This window comes from Nelusetta ayraudi, unplaced genomic scaffold (assembly GCF_046127955.1).
Source record: "Nelusetta ayraudi isolate G7.1 ecotype Tasmania unplaced genomic scaffold, CSIRO-AGI_Nayr_v1 ptg000116l, whole genome shotgun sequence".
Lineage (NCBI taxonomy): Eukaryota > Metazoa > Chordata > Actinopteri > Tetraodontiformes > Monacanthidae > Nelusetta > Nelusetta ayraudi.
Window position 1 is genome coordinate 154,517 of NW_027466166.1, and position 17,984 is coordinate 172,500.

General features: G+C 44.6%; 1 protein-coding gene across 7 annotated transcripts in view; it reads left to right on the forward strand.

Annotated features, from left to right (window-relative positions):
• Window positions 1-17,984, forward strand: part of aopep (aminopeptidase O (putative)) — a 74,018-nt gene that overhangs the window by 20,418 nt on the left and 35,616 nt on the right. For 4 of the 7 annotated variants that reach the window (XM_076049468.1, XM_076049470.1, XM_076049467.1 and 1 more), the window contains 7 exons: window positions 2,983-3,196; window positions 3,912-4,018; window positions 9,248-9,350; window positions 9,827-9,934; window positions 10,477-10,520; window positions 13,025-13,085; window positions 17,579-17,641. In XM_076049468.1, the coding sequence (XP_075905583.1) occupies window positions 2,983-3,196; window positions 3,912-4,018; window positions 9,248-9,350; window positions 9,827-9,934; window positions 10,477-10,520; window positions 13,025-13,085; window positions 17,579-17,641 (700 nt within the window). The remainder of the gene's footprint in view (window positions 1-2,982; window positions 3,197-3,911; window positions 4,019-9,247; window positions 9,351-9,826; window positions 9,935-10,476; window positions 10,521-13,024; window positions 13,086-17,578; window positions 17,642-17,984) is intronic. The other 3 variants (XR_012929280.1, XR_012929279.1, XM_076049469.1) reach the window with 2 other exon arrangements.

The following is a 17,984-nucleotide window of genomic DNA, read 5'->3' on the forward strand; positions in this document are numbered from 1 at the left end:
GAGTGAAAATGAAAATATCCAGAGTGCCGACTGTCTTTGGCAAACATTATTACTTAATATCAGTTGTAAAAGCAAATAAATATCCCTCGAGCTGGATGTGATTTGCTGTGCAACGATCGTGTACTCTTTTAATGAGCGCGCTCCTCTGTGCTTGAATTGATGACTTTCTCTGAAATGCTCAAACTTTCTAAATTAGGATCTAAGACGTGCCAACCTTTCTCAGTGGTAAACATTTCCATATTAGATATATTGCATTTTATGAGGTTCAAACTGCAAAGAGCTCCCATCTGTTAATTAAATCAGGCAATGCAATGCAACTACTTACAAACCACTCACTTCATGAGATGTTACAATGTTAGGTTGGATGGTAGATTTTAACAGAAACAACATGATAGCGTAGCTCCAAGCCACAGTGTAGCAAGGCTTCAGGCTGCTGTTGGTGAAATGGTTTGGGCCATTTCCATCCTTGTCATGGCCACAGCACCTCTGTACTTTTGCATCTGGTGAGTCCTACCTCCAGCTTAATAATGCTCCATGTCACAAAGCTCTCATCATCTCACACTCGGCTTCTTCTGCATGACAATGAGCTCACCGCGCTCCAATAGCCTCCATGGTCACTGGATCTCCACACAATAGAGGAGCTTCGGGATGTGGCGGAAGGAGAGATTGGCATCGTGGACGTGCACGTGCACGTGCACTGACAAATCTGCAGCAACTGTGTGATTCAATCATGTCACTATGCGCCATAATCTCTGAGGAATGTGTCCAGCACAAAGGCAGTTCTGAAGGCAGTGTGGTTGGTCCAAGCACAGTGTACCTAAAGTCACAGCTAGACATGGGAACTAATTAGACTTTAATTCACTGCTGTGTTATGTGCAAACCCAACACAGGTTCCAGGTATGAACCGAGCTTCCTCAGTTAGAGTACAGTTGTGCTCAGCGAGGTTTTCCCAAACCTCTTAAAATTTGAATTTAATTCCTCCAGATGGAAGCAGAAGGAACATTTCACTGGAGCAACCTGCAATCTTGACTTCTTTTTTTGAACTTGAATATTTCATCTTGACATTAGGAAAAGCCATTACCTCTGTAGACTGGAATGCATGAGCTCACATTTGCAAACAATCACGCAGGACGTTAGGACTTTTTTTTTTAAGCCTACCCTAAATGTACTTGACCAAGAACGCTGATTAACTGCTCTTAGGGCTGAATGGCTTAATGGCATCTTGTATCTTTGGATTGTTGGCACTGAGCAACGCACACTTAAACACACTTAAACTGTGCAAAACCCAGGACAGTTTGTCTCGCATGTGGCCCATATTTCAGCTGCACGGTTCTGTTAGAATCGGGCCAAATGTCTGTTTGACTGGGTCCGTTCCGTGTACAAAGAGGAGCGAGGGCCAGTTATCTGCTCCTGACCAACCCGCTGCATTTCTGGCATGTTAGAAATTTGACTTGGCCATCTGAGGCTGTTGAACAGTTGAAGCAGCGCCGGGAGAAGATTCCTCAATATCAACATCACTGTCTTTTTTGTTTTTTCCCTCTCACTGCCAGTGCGCCAGGTAATAAACGAAACATCTTGAACTCCATGGCGACAAAACACAGACAGATGAAAGCAACTTCACAACAAGGAGTTTTCAGTGTCGTTAGATTGTTCTAAGGAAAATCCCAAATTCACCTTCCAAGCCTCCACATTTTGAAGCATCTCTTCTTTTTGAGGTTTGGGAAGCAAGACAGCACACACCTCTGAGGTGTTAGCATTGTTGCTAGTAAACAAACCTGCCCTGAAGCCTTTTCTATAAGTTTTTTATTAACAATTGTCAACTGACAAGCCAGACGCCAAGAGCCAGCAAACCCTTTTGTTAACCCAGCAGCTTGACCATGCGACCGTCAGTATGTTTCGATTTTGTGAACTTTTGGCTTCCTTTAAACGATGTTCATGAACTGCTTGAGCTGAATTGAAACCACTGGATTTCTTCAAACGCGACGCATGCCCAACCTTAACGATTTGAAATGAAGTCAACATTCTTGCCTCAACTCTTCAAGGCATTTTCTTGCTCTCCATGCATCAACTGGCTATTTTTTTGTACTTGTGTTGACAGAAGGAAGTAGCATTCAGTACACTGACACACACTGGCACATTATCTGCAATTTGATTATAACCATAAACATGTGTTCATTTTTCCTGCGAGGAGTGCAAGGCAAGGCTTTTTTTTAATAAAAGTAATTACACAATAAATCACTCATGGCAATGTAATTATTGCAGATGCCTGCAGTTTTAAATATGGTTTGTCAAGCTTTGTTCTTAGCGTCCCCCCCCCAGGTTTCGTTTAAGTGCAAAAATGTGATGATGTCTTTTAGCTGGTTAATAAACTGCAGATTTACATAATTGCCTTGAAATGAATGAAAGAGGATTGGGACCTTTAGCCTGCTTGATTACTGACTGACTTACTTACTTATTTATTTGTTTACGGGAAATTGTTCTCAGGAGACAGTTCAAGCGCAGGGAACACAATGTTCTTCTTTTTGAAGTTTGTGCAGAAGAGTTCTATTTGGCAGGAGCGCACGATGAGTAAGCTTCCGTTTGCTAAAGATAATAGGGATTTTGAGAGGGGTTGGACAGTGACATTTATTTTTGTGCACATGTGTTAACTGGACCTACGTGGCCTGCTTTGGCTGCAATTGTCTGTAATTGCAAGTGTGGAACATTTCCTTATTTATTTCCAATTTCTTGAGGGCTGCTACATATTTTACCACCTTTTGTTTTTCACTCATTTCACCCGAGGAAACGCTTCCCTCCGGAGTCTCCCGAGTCTCCCGAGTCTCCCGAGTCTCCGGGCTCCTGTCTTATTTCGTGGCTCTCCTAAACGACCAAGCGCTTGGCTAAAAAAAAACGCGCAATGTTCCCGTTCCGTTTCTAATTTGCACTTCGACTTTCAGCCCCGCGCTTTGTCATTCTTCTGTGTCATTTTTTTTCTCTCTCCAGCCCCCATATAATTTTCCTGTCTCAGAGTGTGCTGCATGCTGGGAGTTCCAGTTCTGCGGAGAATGGGCTGTCCTTGTGCGGCTCCAGAATTTGCCACGAGATTGCCCACGCCTGGTTCGGCCTGGTCATCGGAGCCAAAGACTGGACTGAGGAGTGGATCAGTGAGGGCTTTGCAACCTATTTGGAGGACATTATTTGGGCCAAAGCACAGAAGGTACAGTTGAGTCTTCACTGCCTGATCGCAGCAGATTGCAGCTACTCTTCAAAATAAGTCAGATGAAATAAACTAGCAATTGTTGATGAAAGGTCAAGTTATAGTTGCAAAGGTTTATCAAACTTCCATTCTTGAACAGAGAATTACTTTTTTTTTTTTTCTTTTTATACACAGAGTTTTTATGGGCTCATGGTTTAAATTTCAGTCCGTAGGCCCTGTGCGATCAGAGTTTCCAGTTGTGGTCGGTGTTCATGTCAAATTCTGCTGGCCATTAATATATTCTGAGAAAACCATACATCGACGCACAAGGAAACATTTTTATTAAGCCAGGCCGTAAAAGCTGAATATGAACGTCAACGTTGGTGAAGGAAAGTCACTGACTCAACGCAGTGGATCATAAAATTAAAAAAAATAAATTACTTTACGCTGAGGTCGAAAAAGTGAATGAGGAAGAGATCAAAGGTGTGGGGCTGCTGTGAGGCGACCGTAATCCATCTTCATCCATTTTAACAGCGGCAAAGTTTGTCATTTTTTCTCACTTTTTGGAATAACACTTGCACATGACATTTTTTACGCGGTCCCTCAGAATTAGACACACACACACACACAACTGACAGGAATGGAAAACCGCAATCCGTAGTATTTATTACACTGACATTTGCTTGTTCCTAATTCATATTAAATTCCTTATCTACTTTATTTTTTTGCCCTCCAGCTCTCTTCACGAGACGCGGAGGAGGAGTCTGAGCTGAAAGCGCTGCTGAGATGGAGACGACTCGCTGACGAGCTGAAGAACTCCGAGGAGGGGCTTCAGATTCTCAGGTGCGTGTGTTCCCGCTGTATCTGTAAAACTGGTCTGAGGTCGTTGCTACCACAGACACACGGAGTGCGCCCCCGAATCCACCAGTAAAATATACTTTTTACTTTTTTTTGAGCTCATAAAGTCACTTTCAGCTGCAGGGCTTGTGTCAAAGCAGCAGTGACGGCAAATAGTCCTCACCATGTGCTGCTGAAGGAGAATCATTTATACTAATCAGTGGTTGGGGTAGATTGTCCGACTCGTGCTCATTGCCATGCCAAAAACACCCACACACTTATTTTACCCACACATTTTACAGTGACAACGCGTCCTTGACAAGTAAATCACATTTGACGCATCTACATGAGGGGAAAGTCTGCAAATATTTCCTAAAGTGTCTGCGCGTGCAGACACACGTGGGCCACAGGTGTACACAAATGCATTCCAGAGACGCAGGTGTGGCAACTTGACTCCTCTCTCACACACACACACACACACACACACACACACACACACACACACACACACACACACACACACACACACTCTGTCCATGTAACCGTGTCGGCGTGGAGGCTACGCCCTGTTTGTTTTATCCACGGTGGAAGCGCAGAGTCATCCGAGGATTACGGTTGCGGGAGTTTAGCTGTACATGCTTAAATGCTATCACTTCTTCACGCTGCCGCCGTCCTGTTCCACTTGTAGCGACCTGCGATATTGACTTTGGCGCTTGTAAAGAGAGCGCGCTCGACATGACAGCAGGTCAATGCGTTATTGACTCCGCGGCACCTTCTCTTTAAGCCCGAAACCTCTAACTATGTCGTTTCGCTAATCGCGAGCTGTCATCACACAATGGAAACATTTGTCCATTCAGAATTTTTTTTTTCTCTCTCTCTCTCTCTCTCTCTCGCTCTCGCTCTCTTTCAGGAGAGAAAAGAAAATCAATTTGTTTTGATGCGTTAAACTTGTGACAGCATTTGCGAGGCCTTTTCACTCCGGCATGAATCGTGGCATGGAGAGTATTTCAGCTTCTTCTCAGCTTTGCAGAGCTCATAGTTTCATACATTACTTTGGATTTATTTATATTTATCAGGATGAAAAAATGATGTGAAGTGTTCTCATTTTTTTTTTATCCTCTGCTTGTTTCCTGTCAAAAAATAGGTGCAGATGAATTCATATTGCCATCGTTATGTATTGATGCATGATTGACCAATTAAACCTTACCAAATTAATTGGTTAGGTTTGATATCCAGCCAAAATTCTAAATTTATCTGAACATTTTTACGCTAGAAGAATGTCAGTATGGTCTGTTGGCAGTGTTTGAGAGTCTCTGTCTCTCAGCTGCTGGGAAGTGTGGGACGACGCTTGACAAGTGTCTTTGTCCGACTGCCAGCTTTGACCTTTTCTCTTTGGATGCTGTGCCCACTTCCTGCTCCTTCTTTCACTTGCTCCCTCGTGTTCTTACTTTGTAAACTTAGTTTTGTAGGATCCAGTGTGATTTTTCATGTGTTTATCACAGCATGAAACTCACGGGGCTCCTATTTGGAAAACTAATCAGAGCTCTGAAGTTCAGCTGTAAGTAATATCTTGGTTTTCTCTGCAAATGGGAGCGGGCCAGACCACTTGTAGATGTGGTTTGGACTGCCGGTGTGTCCAGGTTGTGATGTGGCTTCGCTGTTTACCTTTACAACTGTGGGAAGGCCAAATATGAATAAACACAAAAGGGTTGTCGGATCGCTCTGAGAAAAGTTAAACCTCGCGTGGCTGCCGGAATTGCTCAGATTTCATCTTTGAAATCCAGCCCATCCATCTTGCCAACCTCATGTAGGCAACATTTCCAGTGAAATCTTAGAATTTCATTGAATTCCAAACTGGGTCCGCTTCCTTGACTGGTAGAGAGGCAAACAGGCCTGGGAATGAGGACTGACTGCTCCAAGCCGCTCCGCAAACCGCGGCAGGAGGCCGCCAGGAAGAAGCTGCTGCGTGTTGTAAACACTGGCTGCTGCTGAAGAGATTAGCGTGGACGCTGCTCTAGTGGCAGATATAGGAGACCTGGATTTTTTTTTTCCCATTGATAGTATAATGAGAAAGCGGCAGCGAAGGCCTTTCGTGTTTCAGCCTTACTGGGACTTGCTTTGGCAGGAACGCCATCCAGCTCCATCAGGGCGGGGACAAGCGGGAAAGGTTACGCCATGGCAAATCACATTGGTCTGTTTGAATGCAATAAATGGCCAATCCCGTCCAAGTTTCCTAGTTTTGCCTTCCCTTCCAAAACATTTTCTATGGGCTCCAGATGGATTCGTTAGATTAATCCAAAGGATTTAAGCTTCATCCATATAGCTTGCCAGGTACCTCGTGGCACTCAAACTTTTCTTTTTTCTTTTTTGCTGCTGAATTCTTTCCTCTGTACGTTCGCTCCGGGTAAAATAAGTGAGACTGATATTTATCGTGCATTGCTAATTCTCACATGAGTACTCAAAACGGAAAAAAAGAACAAAAAGTGATTTTTTTTTATTACAGACTAGAACATCAGATATAAATGGATATAAATAATTTGTTATTTATTTAGAGGTTATATCATGGAAAAGAATGAACAACTTCACGTTGCACTCATTAAATAATTTGCATGCGTCTGTTTTTGTCCCATTTTAGAGCTCTTAGTGTAATGCGGTCTGTGAGTGGTGCACCGTGGCGAGGAGGTGTGTCCGGAGCACATGCGCACACATGTGCGCGCACAAAAACATACACAGGCAGCCTAAATGGCAGATTGTGTTCTCCGGGATCAACAGGCCACAATCGACACCCCTTGATCCAGGAGGGGCCCCGGCGGCCGGCGTTTATCGGCCCATTTCAGATGAGTTATATTTAGGGCAGCCTGGGCCAGACGCCATTCTCCCCGCTGATTCACAGGCCTGCTGGGATTGCTGCTTTACCTTATCCGGTTTCCACAGTCAACCCAGTGTAATTTGTCAGGATATGGCTCACGGAGCTCTAAACCTGTGCGTGCGTGTGTGTGTGTGTGTGTGTGCGCGTACATTTCACATTAACTCCTGTCAGTAATAGCTCCTGATTTCCTCCCGCGCTTTCTCTATCTCAATCTCAGACACACCTAGGTGTATGCTTGGCTGAACACACACACGGACGCACGCGCGCGCACACACACACACACACACACACACGCAAATACCCTGGGACAAACAGCCTCCCTCACTCTCACAGACATGGCCTACAAGTCAGATAAGCGCACCATTTATTCTGCAATACATTGAGCTATTGTGTGCTTCTCCAAGGCAGCGGCCGGCGATTCTTCTTAAAGCCGGAGTAAATCATCTGTGACAAAGAGGGGAGGCGAAAGACGAGGATTTACACATCCATACATCCCTGCTCCGGACAGTGGGAAGGGTGGAGTTCCTTTGTCTGACACGTCAGTGATGGATCAACTTTTTTTTTTTCCCTCCTCCTCCTCCTCCTCCTATCCAGCGGTATCTGTGACGCACGAAACAAACACATTTTCTCCTCTGGAAATACGTGTTGTGTGGCTGCTTTTCCTGTCTCTCTTTCTCTCTGCGGTCTGTACAAAGGACGTGTACACGCACACGTGTGTGCACGCACACACACAGGCATACTATTCCTAGGATACAGCACGTCCAGCTGTCTTAAAGAGTTTATTTCATCTTATCAGTGGTAGCAGACAGACCTGGGCACTGCGGGCAGGAAGACTTGACAGGGAGCAAGTTTGAAAAAAAAAACCCTGATGAGATATATATATATATATATATATATATATATATATATATATATATATATATATATATATATATATATATATACATATGTATATATATATATATATATATATATATATATATATATATACATATATATATATATATATATATATATATATATATATATATATATATATATATATATATATATATATATATATACATATCTATATATATAAAGGAGGGAAATCCTGTGGCTGTGGTACACTACAGATAAATAGCCTGCCTTCCTAGTAACCACCAAGATGGACAGCTTTGTATTAGGATTCAGCTTTTTAATTTTTTTTTTTGCTAAAAGCTGCCTTTTTTTTTTTTTCTTTTTTACAATGAGCTTAATCAAATCTAAAGTAAATATATATATATATATTGCTGCTCTGAGCATCTATATATAAAAATTATTATTTTTTAAAAATTTGAGTCAGGTCATTGGTGTTGTGAGCATGCTTTTTGGGCCCATTGCTGCAGTAAAAGAGGGGGGAATCGCCTCGCCGCCATGTTGCCAGTCCGGTATCCAGTTCTTATGATACATCCATGTTCCTCCCCCAGTCTGCCGGTAGTCCACAAGTGGCCGGCGTCCGTCTCTGCTCCCACAACTTCGCTACTGTTCTAAACCGTCATCGCCGTTAAAAAGACGTTTTCCCAATGTGTGTTGTTGCTTTTTTTTTATCTGTTATCCATCGCCCCTGTCCTGCGTACCTGCGCGTTTGTGTGTGTGTGTGTGTGTGTGTGTGTTTGTGTGTGTGTGTGCTGTCATGAAGCCATCCTGTGCAACAGTGCTCGGCGGCAGTGATGAAGGGCGTATTGATTGGCCGGCCAGGCGCCCGGCGCATCGACTCGTCAGATGGGTGATTCTTGGAGGCTTTCCTATCGGCACACTGAGTTAATCTGCTCGTCCTAATCGATGGCGGCTAACTGAAGCTATCATTGCGCCGCGCCCCTGCCCGTCCGGCTGTTGCCTTATTGCTTGTGTGTTGGCGTGCTCGTGGATGTTGTTGTTGTGGTGGTGGTGGGGGGGTGAAAGAGTGATTTGTCCCCGCGTGGCAGCAAAGTGAAAGCTTCAGCTAGCTTCTTTTTTTTTTTTTCTGCTGCCGGTGGATCTGGTTGACTCACGGGCACTAAAAGCGAGGAGCCCGGCACCATGAGGTCATATAAACAGCAGGCACAGCCCAGTATAAATATACGGCTTGATTTCTAGTCTGCCGTGGCCGTGGCCGTGGGGGGACGGGGGGGGATACGGCTGCCTGGCAGCGGGCTCACCATTGAGTGGAGCTGCTAACGGAATATTCTCGCTCCCGCAGGAATTGTGGTTTTCTTTCAACTACCGAGTCTGTAGAAGAAGAAGAAAAAAAAAAAAAAAAAAAAGTGAATTAAAATAGAAACCTTGTGTAACTGCTTGTTCTGCTCCGTGTCACCATTGGAAATACTCGCTCACGTGCTCGTGTGCCCCTCTTGTGTTTCGGGCAGGCCGAACATGGGGAGCACCGGTCAGGTCAGTGAGTCTGGCTCCTCCACGGTCAAACACGCCCTCAACCCTGACAAGGCCTTCATGCAGGTCCACTACCTCAAGGTGAGAAACCACAATAATGACCAGACGAAAGAAAAGAATGCTTTCTAAGAAATACAGTAGGTGTGTCTTGCCTTTAGCGGAACACGTGGCTGCACAGTTGTAGAAATGAGCCCTTCGTGATGCCACAAAAAAGCACGAATAGCCCTGATACCTCTGCTGCTGTTGGCAATGATGTGTTTTGTTTTGTTTTTGACAATAAAGCATCAGTTTTAATAGGAAAATTATTTTTGTTTTTGGTGTTATTTTGCTGGATGCTGTAAACACAGGGTTGAATGTGCTGCTGTTCTGGGTTTTTAGGGATATAATCAACTATGCAAGGTTGCTTTGCTGGAGTCTGAGAGGAAAAACGTGAAAAATGATTGGCACTAACGATTTTTTTTTTTTGGTTTCCAAGACACGTTTGTCCTCTGCTTTCTGTGATGTTGCATGATGTGGTATATTATGGCATTTATAATATGATACATGTTTCGTCCCAGGGTTACTTCCTCCTCAGGTTTCTGGCTGACCAAGTCGGCGAGCGACAGTTCATCCGCTTCTTCAGATCCTTTGTGAAGAAATATCACGGGCAACTTGTTCTATCTCAGGTGAGTCTGAGCTGTGGGAGGCGGCCGGTCGCCCAATTAAAGCAACAGAATATCTCCGTCAGTGACCTGCAGCTCCTTGAGAGGCTGTTAATGAATTCTCAAAATAAAAGAGCCGACTCCGAGGCACCGTTTTCATTTCCATAAATTATTTGGAGGCTGTTGTGGTCTCCCTCGCCGCCACGTTTGCCACAATTGTTTAAAAATACACCGGCGGCATTTCAAAGAGGCGAGCAGAGAGCCACGTATGTTTATTCTGCCGGAGCTGTGAAGCTGAGAGATCACACCTGGTCACCCGTCTGTGTGTGTGTGTGTGTGCGTGTGTGTGTGTGTGTGTGTGTCTTTGACGTGTGGCACCGGTGGCTCCAGTTTCTTCTGTGGCAAGTTAAATCTCCTTGGCAAATAATGGATGAAGTGAGAAAACGCTGTTTGACCTTGTGCACATGACTAACGATCAGGCATTCCTTCTTTTTTCGTCGGGCCATTCCTCCCACGCGCCCCTAAATGTCTCTGTGTTATGCCTTGTTTTTGTTCTTTGTTGGCAGGATTTCCTACAAATGCTGCTGATTACCTTTCCCAACATCGAGAGGTACGGAAACCTGCGTCTCATAAAATTCAGTCGATTTAATAATGCACAAAGATAAAAAAGTCTCTACAGCATTAAACATGCCGCTTTCTTCTCTTTTCTTTTCTTTTCTTTTCTTTTTTGGTGGGGTGGAGGGGTATTAGAAGCCTGATTTTCTGCTCCGGGCAAATTAAAAACTTGTTTTTCATTATGGTCCCTCCTCACACCAGATGCGACTTGTTCGGCGCTCCATGCCATTAGTATATGATCATTTGGCTCCTATTCTTTGACTTACATGGCAGTGCAAGAATCAAAGACCAACAGCAATCCTGTTAGCAGGGCAGCCCAGTCACCCTCCCGTTAATTGAAGAGTGAAAGGATAACCGCTCCTCCCACCCTCCTCCTCCTCTCTAATTTCCCCTTTCCTTCCCTGCACCTCCTAAATCATTCAGCTCTCTATTTCTCCTCATCACCTCATTAACCTCTTCTTCTGTCTGTGTCTCCTTCTCAGCTTTTAATGCTTCCGTTTTTTTTAACCCCCGCTCCTCCCTTTGTAGCTTTCTGTCTGCAATAAAAAAAATGATATATATATATATATATATATATATATGTTTTTTTTTTCACATTTTCTGTCACGCAGAGTGTGCTGCTGGACGGACAGGGATTGATTAAAGTAAATAGCAGGGGGTCGGGAGACGATCGATATTTGGATCGGATGCCCGTTTCAGTAAACAGCTCAAAGAAGAGAGAGGATTTGCAGGGGAGGTGTTTACACACGAGCTGTTTATGGTTTAGATCTCTAGGCTGACCTTATGATATTTAAATAGATGAACGAAGGAGACGCTATCTGAAAAGTTTCTGGACCAATTTTAGATAGTTTTAGGAATGATTTATTATAATTTTTTGCCCAGTTAGAGTAAATGAATACATATCAAAAGGATCTGGTGAAGAAAATATATTCACTGTTGGGAGCCGTGTATCATGTCCACTTAGGCTTTTTGTATTTGCACTGCCTCGCACAAACCAATTATCATCACAGTACCACAGGAGAGGAAGAAAAACGATCAGTTTGCATGAAGTAAGTGGAGTATCTGTGGTTTTTAGCAAACACCAATTTGTTTTCTGCTGTCACCTCTGAAATTAAGACGGCGCTAAAGTTTAACCACCAAATGTTGTTATAAATGTTGAAATGAATGTCCTCTTTTCGCTGCTTGGAGCCGCAGCTCCCACATCTGCCTTGTGAAATCATTAAAAGAGAAATTCACGTGACGTTTCATGTGGTGCTTTTAGTTAAATTAATCTTTTGTTTGCCATAAAAGAAAACTGTGCCCAGATAATCCCATGTAATCCTACTTTGGAGAGATATAACCGCCACCCTGGCAGATGTCCAGCCCTCACACATTAATTGCATTACAGTTATTTTACAGTTTCGACTCCATATGCCAAGAGTTAATGTTCTTGCCAAATGGCTGCTTATAAGCTTCTCCAACTCAAAGTGTAAAAAGGGATTTTTATAAGCTTGAATTGAACTGAACGCCTGCTCTCTTTCTGCCAAACTTTCCACTGTTAATAGAAGCGGAAATTACCCAGCACCCCTCAGCAGTTATGAGCGTGCAAAAGCCATCAGTGCGGCCTTGGGCTTGCAACAAAAACCAATCTCTTAAAAAACATTTTCTGGTCACTTCTGCAGACATAAGGCTCTGTGTTGGGCTGTCTGACTGTTGACCATTTTTCAATATGTTGACACGTTTTTAAAAGGATTCCATTGAAATCCGACATTCTCAGTGCATGCATAATTGGAGTTTCTGGTGTGTAATTGGCATGTGGTAACAGCAGCAGCAACTACTGACCCAGGGATATATAGCCACTGCAATGCCACGGGGAGCAATCAGTAATTCACTTATTAAAAAAGGCATTAATTAAGAAATATTAATATATTGTTCGACTTCAGTCAACATATTAAAAAAGAAAATCATGCCAGCTAACAGCAATGTCTCTCCAAAAGGGGAAATGTTGAGAAGCTCTCCCTCCTATATTCCTAACGCACATGTGTTAAGTTTGGGAAATGTAGGACATTAGAAAGAAAGGAGATGGACCAACGTCTGAACAAAAATGGTCTAAAACAAACATTGTAAACTATTTTTTGTTGAAAAATTACATTTATTTTAGTTTGTCACTTGGTAGAATAGCGGGCAATGAAGTCTCCAGACAATCCAAGGGTGGAATTTTTTCCTTTAAGCCTCGATGATGGTGCACAGAGTCTGTGTGGACAGACTCTGTGCACCATATTGCCGCCCTCTGCGTGTGCACACTGTAGTGCATACGTAACTCCAGTTCATTGTCTGTGCATGTTGCTTGCTTGTCCCTGCATTTGAAAGTAGGTGTGTCGTCCTTTATGTTGAATGTGTCCGCCTCGAAACTCGACTCTGCCATAAAACCCTCTGCAGTATTTTTCCCAGAAGCTTTCATTTGGCAGTCATTGCTTTAATAATAGGAATAATGCTCATGCTTATGCCATTGTGTTCCAGAAAAGGCCTCACCCTCACTGCTATTTATGCTGACTGGCTCGATCGCCCAGGAATTCCAAAGGTATGAGGAGCCCTGCTTCTAGCCACTCAAATACTCTTGACACGGATTTAATTGGCACTAGCTTGGAATGCTCGGAAATTTGATCAACGCAATGCTAGTCTTTGGTTTACATTGGGTTTTGGATTTGATTTTTGATTTAGACATTCACACAAACACATTCACGTGTTGCACTTCTGGTCTGCACTGTCCGGATTTGATCCTGTGATCCTGTGAGTCAGTGTTGTTCACCACCAGGCCGTCTTCAGCGCTGACAAGTGAAGAAATGTGACGGCCTCAATTGTCAATTTCCAAAACCACAAGTGTAGTTGCCTCATATGATGGATCACCCCAACAGTTCTATACATCTTAAGGCAACAGCATATTTAGCCCTGCGTTTGCAGCCTCCCACAAAATCGCTTTGTTGGACCTTTGACATGTTTGGAATGTGACAAAAACAAGGTCGCTGCGAGGCAGCCTGAGATGGTGGAGCAAGCACTTGCACAAGCATCATTGACCCTTGTGACATCACAAGGGGTTCATCTCCAGAAGCATGTGTTTTAGCGCACACTGTCTGAAAAGTTCAGCAAGCAAAAACAAAAGAAGTAACTTTCACTGACTGGATGCAGAGTCTGTTTGTAGCAATGCTTGTTTGAATGAATATTAAATATGTGGCCTTTGAAGTTTTACTTATCCATTTTCTTTTAAACTTAACCTTCTCCTTCTCTTAGTCAACTGAGAGTCTGGTTTTTAGTGGATATTCTCCTGTTTCTTTTTTTTCACACACACACACAAACACAGACGTATATATATATATATGTAGAGAGAGAGAGTCCAGCATGACAAATGACTGTTTGCCTTGTAGCGCTTTACAGTCAACGCAGCATATTCTCCTTCCTCGCGGCACACCACTTACAGGAACCTTTTAGTGTTTTCAGCTGTATCATCATCATCAACCAAGAGCTGTAATCTGCTGGTAGATAATGATCATCACCATCTCATTATTTGAGCGGTTGTAAACACCACGCGTAATGATGCCCTCTTAATGAAAATTGTGTCGTCTATTAAAAACATATAGGAGCCCCGCTGCTTAAATGAGGTGTGACTGACAGCCGATGGCCACTGGATGGTTACACGGTCACGGCGCTCCTCAAAACATTCACTCAGTCAACACTCAGTCATATTTGCTGTTCGACCAGTGCAAAGTTTCTGAGCGTCTCGATTTATTTTCTCCGGCACTTTTGGAACAAAAAATATTTAAAAAAACAAACAAAACTTCTTCGGTCATTATTACGTGTATGTTGACTCGCGGCTGCACATGGTAAATCTGTTTCAAGAGCTCCTGCAATGTTCCCTATCGCCATGGTAACTGACCTTATTTATCACCGGTGTGCGTGCGTTACGCATTTTGCGCGCACAGTGTATGCTTGTGTGAGCGCCCTCTAGATTAGGTGATGGTGATGTAAGTGGAGCGTTGCAGAGTTGCTGAGGGTGCGAAGGACCTCACACAGGGGGTTGTTGTTTTCTAACACCTGATTGGGTGACGGGCACATTGTTCTTTCACAACCTTTTTTTTTCCTTGTGTGTGTGTGTGTGTGTGTGTGTGTGTGTGTGTGTGTGTGTGTGTGTGTGTGTGTGTGTGTGTGTGTGTGTGTTGTTTGTTTGATGTGCCAGTCACCGGCTAATAAGATCAGCCAGATCGATTGAAACCTTTTACAATCCCGAGTGCGCGTGTCTCTTACAGTCTCGCTCACTCTCTCCTCTCCTCTCTGCCTCACATCCATCACTGGACATTGTGCCTGAATTGGAGAAAGGCAGGAAATGGTTTTGGCCTGATAATAAACAATGACATTCAGCGATCCCCAGAAGTAAGAGACGTGGAATGGGAAGGCTGCTTGCGACCAGTTTATTTTCGATCTGGGAGTATAGATGACTGAGCACAGATGGACAACGTCTGCTGCGACGCTCGGTTCACGCCTCCTTCTCACTCTGATTCACAGCGTTTAACGCTTTAGCGAGACACTTTGCTTCATCCAAATGGGCTCATCAGTAATTGTCTGTGATGTCACCAATTCTTGTGGACTGACTAAACACTCTGCTGTATTCCAGCGTCGCGGCAATTACGGTTGTTCGGAGCAGAGAATGGACTTGGGTTAGCTTCAAGATGGATACAGGCCGCAGCTGAAAGGGATTTTAGATAAAGGACTTGATAAAAATGACTTGAATAATGATGAAACTTCTAAAGGTCACTGTGGAGGATAACATCAGCATAGCAAGAAGCATCTCGCGGTAAAACAGTACTCAATAGTGTTTCCTGATGTCAACCTTCTTATGACGAAATGAAGAAACCCTGAGAGGACCCAAACTCTGGCCCCCTGTAGGCTGCCAATGGTAACACGGCTGTCTTCTTAAAAGCAGACCCACTGTTTATGTGAATTTAAAGGTACATTGTGTCAAAATGTGCCATCTAGTGGTCAGATTTTAGATTGCAGCACTCATTCGCTCACCCTCCCTCCCCCAAGCTTGCCAGTGAACTACAGTGACCTGCACACACAAATCTGGATAGCATGGTCCACCATCTTCTTCATTGGTTTATTTGAGGACACGAGCACTCACCCTAAATCTGAAACGTGTTGTCAAGCGGGCTGGATTGTCCACACCAGGCTTCCTTAGAAATATGGCAGTGCAAGATGGCAGCTAACTGAGAGCAAGACCCTTGCTATATGTACTTTACCAAAATAAAAATCATAAATCAGGCCAAATTTTACACACTGGGCATTTAAATGCTTAAAATTGACAATTTGTTCTGCAATGTCTTAGTTCTGTTGATTTTTAGAATATTGTCATGTAAAAATCGAGGCTTTTTTTTGTTTGTATCAAAACTTGTTTTGTCCCAAGGAAAAAAATGTGTTCACGACACCATATAGTTTGGAAAATGTGTGATCTCTCTCATTAAACATTTTTGAAGGATCTGTCGCATGTTTCAAAAAGAAAAATACATCAAACTTTAAAAACTGCTGCTAAGCACGCCGCGGCGTTCGCTCGCTCTTTGTTCGCCCCCGGCGCCCGCAGACAAACGACAAATCAACACGGCGAAACTGGGTTGAGTTGTGCGATTTATCCTCTCGGGATTGAGTGAGAAGTGCAACTCCTCGGCATCCTGATATCGACTGGCTGGAGAGATGTTCCGCAGCCGTGGGCACCGGACCGAGAGAGTGGGGGAGTTTGAGGCAGACGAAAGCCTCTCGCTATTCAGGGAAGGTAGCGGGGATCTGAGGCACCATGAGTGCTATGTGTGGTATCCTGTTACACAATGTCAATTTGCTGCCTCGACACTCACTGTGTTCTATACGGGCCCACTCCAACACCTCCCGCCCTCCCATTTACCTCCGTCTGCCGCTCTCTCGCTCCTCTACAAATATCTTTAGGCTATTTCCGTACGAGCACCTGTACGATGCACAGCCAGAGAGGTGCTCGGCCTCGTAGTGAAAAACTTTGCGGCTTTGTGGCTCGACTGACGTGTGTGAGAGAGCGGCGTGTCTGCAGCGCGACACTCTTGTTTGGGCGTCGAGTAGTGTGATTGCTGGATACTGCGATGGACGTCCTGCCTATTCCCCCTATTTGCGCGTGTGCACACACACACACACACGTAGACACACACACACACACACACACACACGGTCTTATCTTTCTACTCCTGCAATTGACGTAATGCGATCAAGGGCCCCTGAACTTAAACCATTCCGATAAAATGACTAAATCTGAATCCAGGAGAGCCCAGACCGAGACTAAACCCTTCGAAGAATATGGGATGGCAAAGAAAAACAGCCCTCACAAAGATTGTGGGCAGTAAATGCAGACCTGAAATGGATTAAAGCAGGTATGAACACGAACACACACACACACACACACACACACACACACACACACACACACACACACACACACAACTCAGCCTACATGGCTGTCAAATGTGATTCCTGCCACTCTTGCAGCAGCTCCTGCTGAAAGCCTTAACACGGTTACCAAGAGTAATTGCAGTGTGTGTGTGTGTGTGCGCGCGCGCACCCGCGCACGCCTACCAGTGACTCTCTTGTTGCGTAGGTGTGTTTTTGCGTGTGTGTGTGTGTGTGTGTGTGCGTGTGCAGAGCTCCGAGGTGGCTGTCCTGTGCTGCTTATTGAGGCTTGTTTTTTTTCCCTTCCCTCCTCCTCCTCCTCCTCCTCCTCCACTCTTCTTCTCCACTCTTCCTCCCTCCTCTCTTCCCCCGGAGTCAATTCGCGAGTTTCCGTCAGAGGAACAAGTGATCCCTCCTCCTCCTCCCTCTCCTCCCACCTCTCCTCTCTCCCTCCCCTTCCTGCTTCACTTGCTCTCTCTCTCTCTCTCTCTCCCTCTCTCTCTCTCTCTCTCTCTCTCTCTCTCTCTCTCTCTCTCTCCCTCCCTGCCTCTGCAAAGCATTCCAATCTGTCCCGATCACTTGCCCCAGCTCACTGCTCTCCTTTCTTCTCCTCTTGTCTAGTGGCTGTGTGAGAGGAGCGCCGTGTGGTCACAGGCGAGACTCGTGGAGGAAGTCAAAGCCGAGGTAAGCGCGCTCTCCCCCCCTCCCTGCCTCTGCCTCTCCCGGTGTCTCCGCGCTCGTCTTCTGGGAGCGGCGGACAGACCGTCAGTCAGACAGACAGTTAGTCAGTCAGACAGACAGACAGACAGACAGGGTGTCTGTAGGTCAGAGCTGGGGACGATTTTCCACCTTGGTCTGCTTGTCTTGTCAGCTGATCCCCCTCCACTCACATATGTTGGCGCTGTTGCTGCTGTGAAGTGCTCCTTCCTCTGTGTTTGCTCGGCGCTCTCTCTCTCTCTCTCTCTCTCTCTCTCTCTCTCTCTCTCTCTCTCTCTCTCTCTCTCTCTCTCTCTCTCTCTCTCTCTAA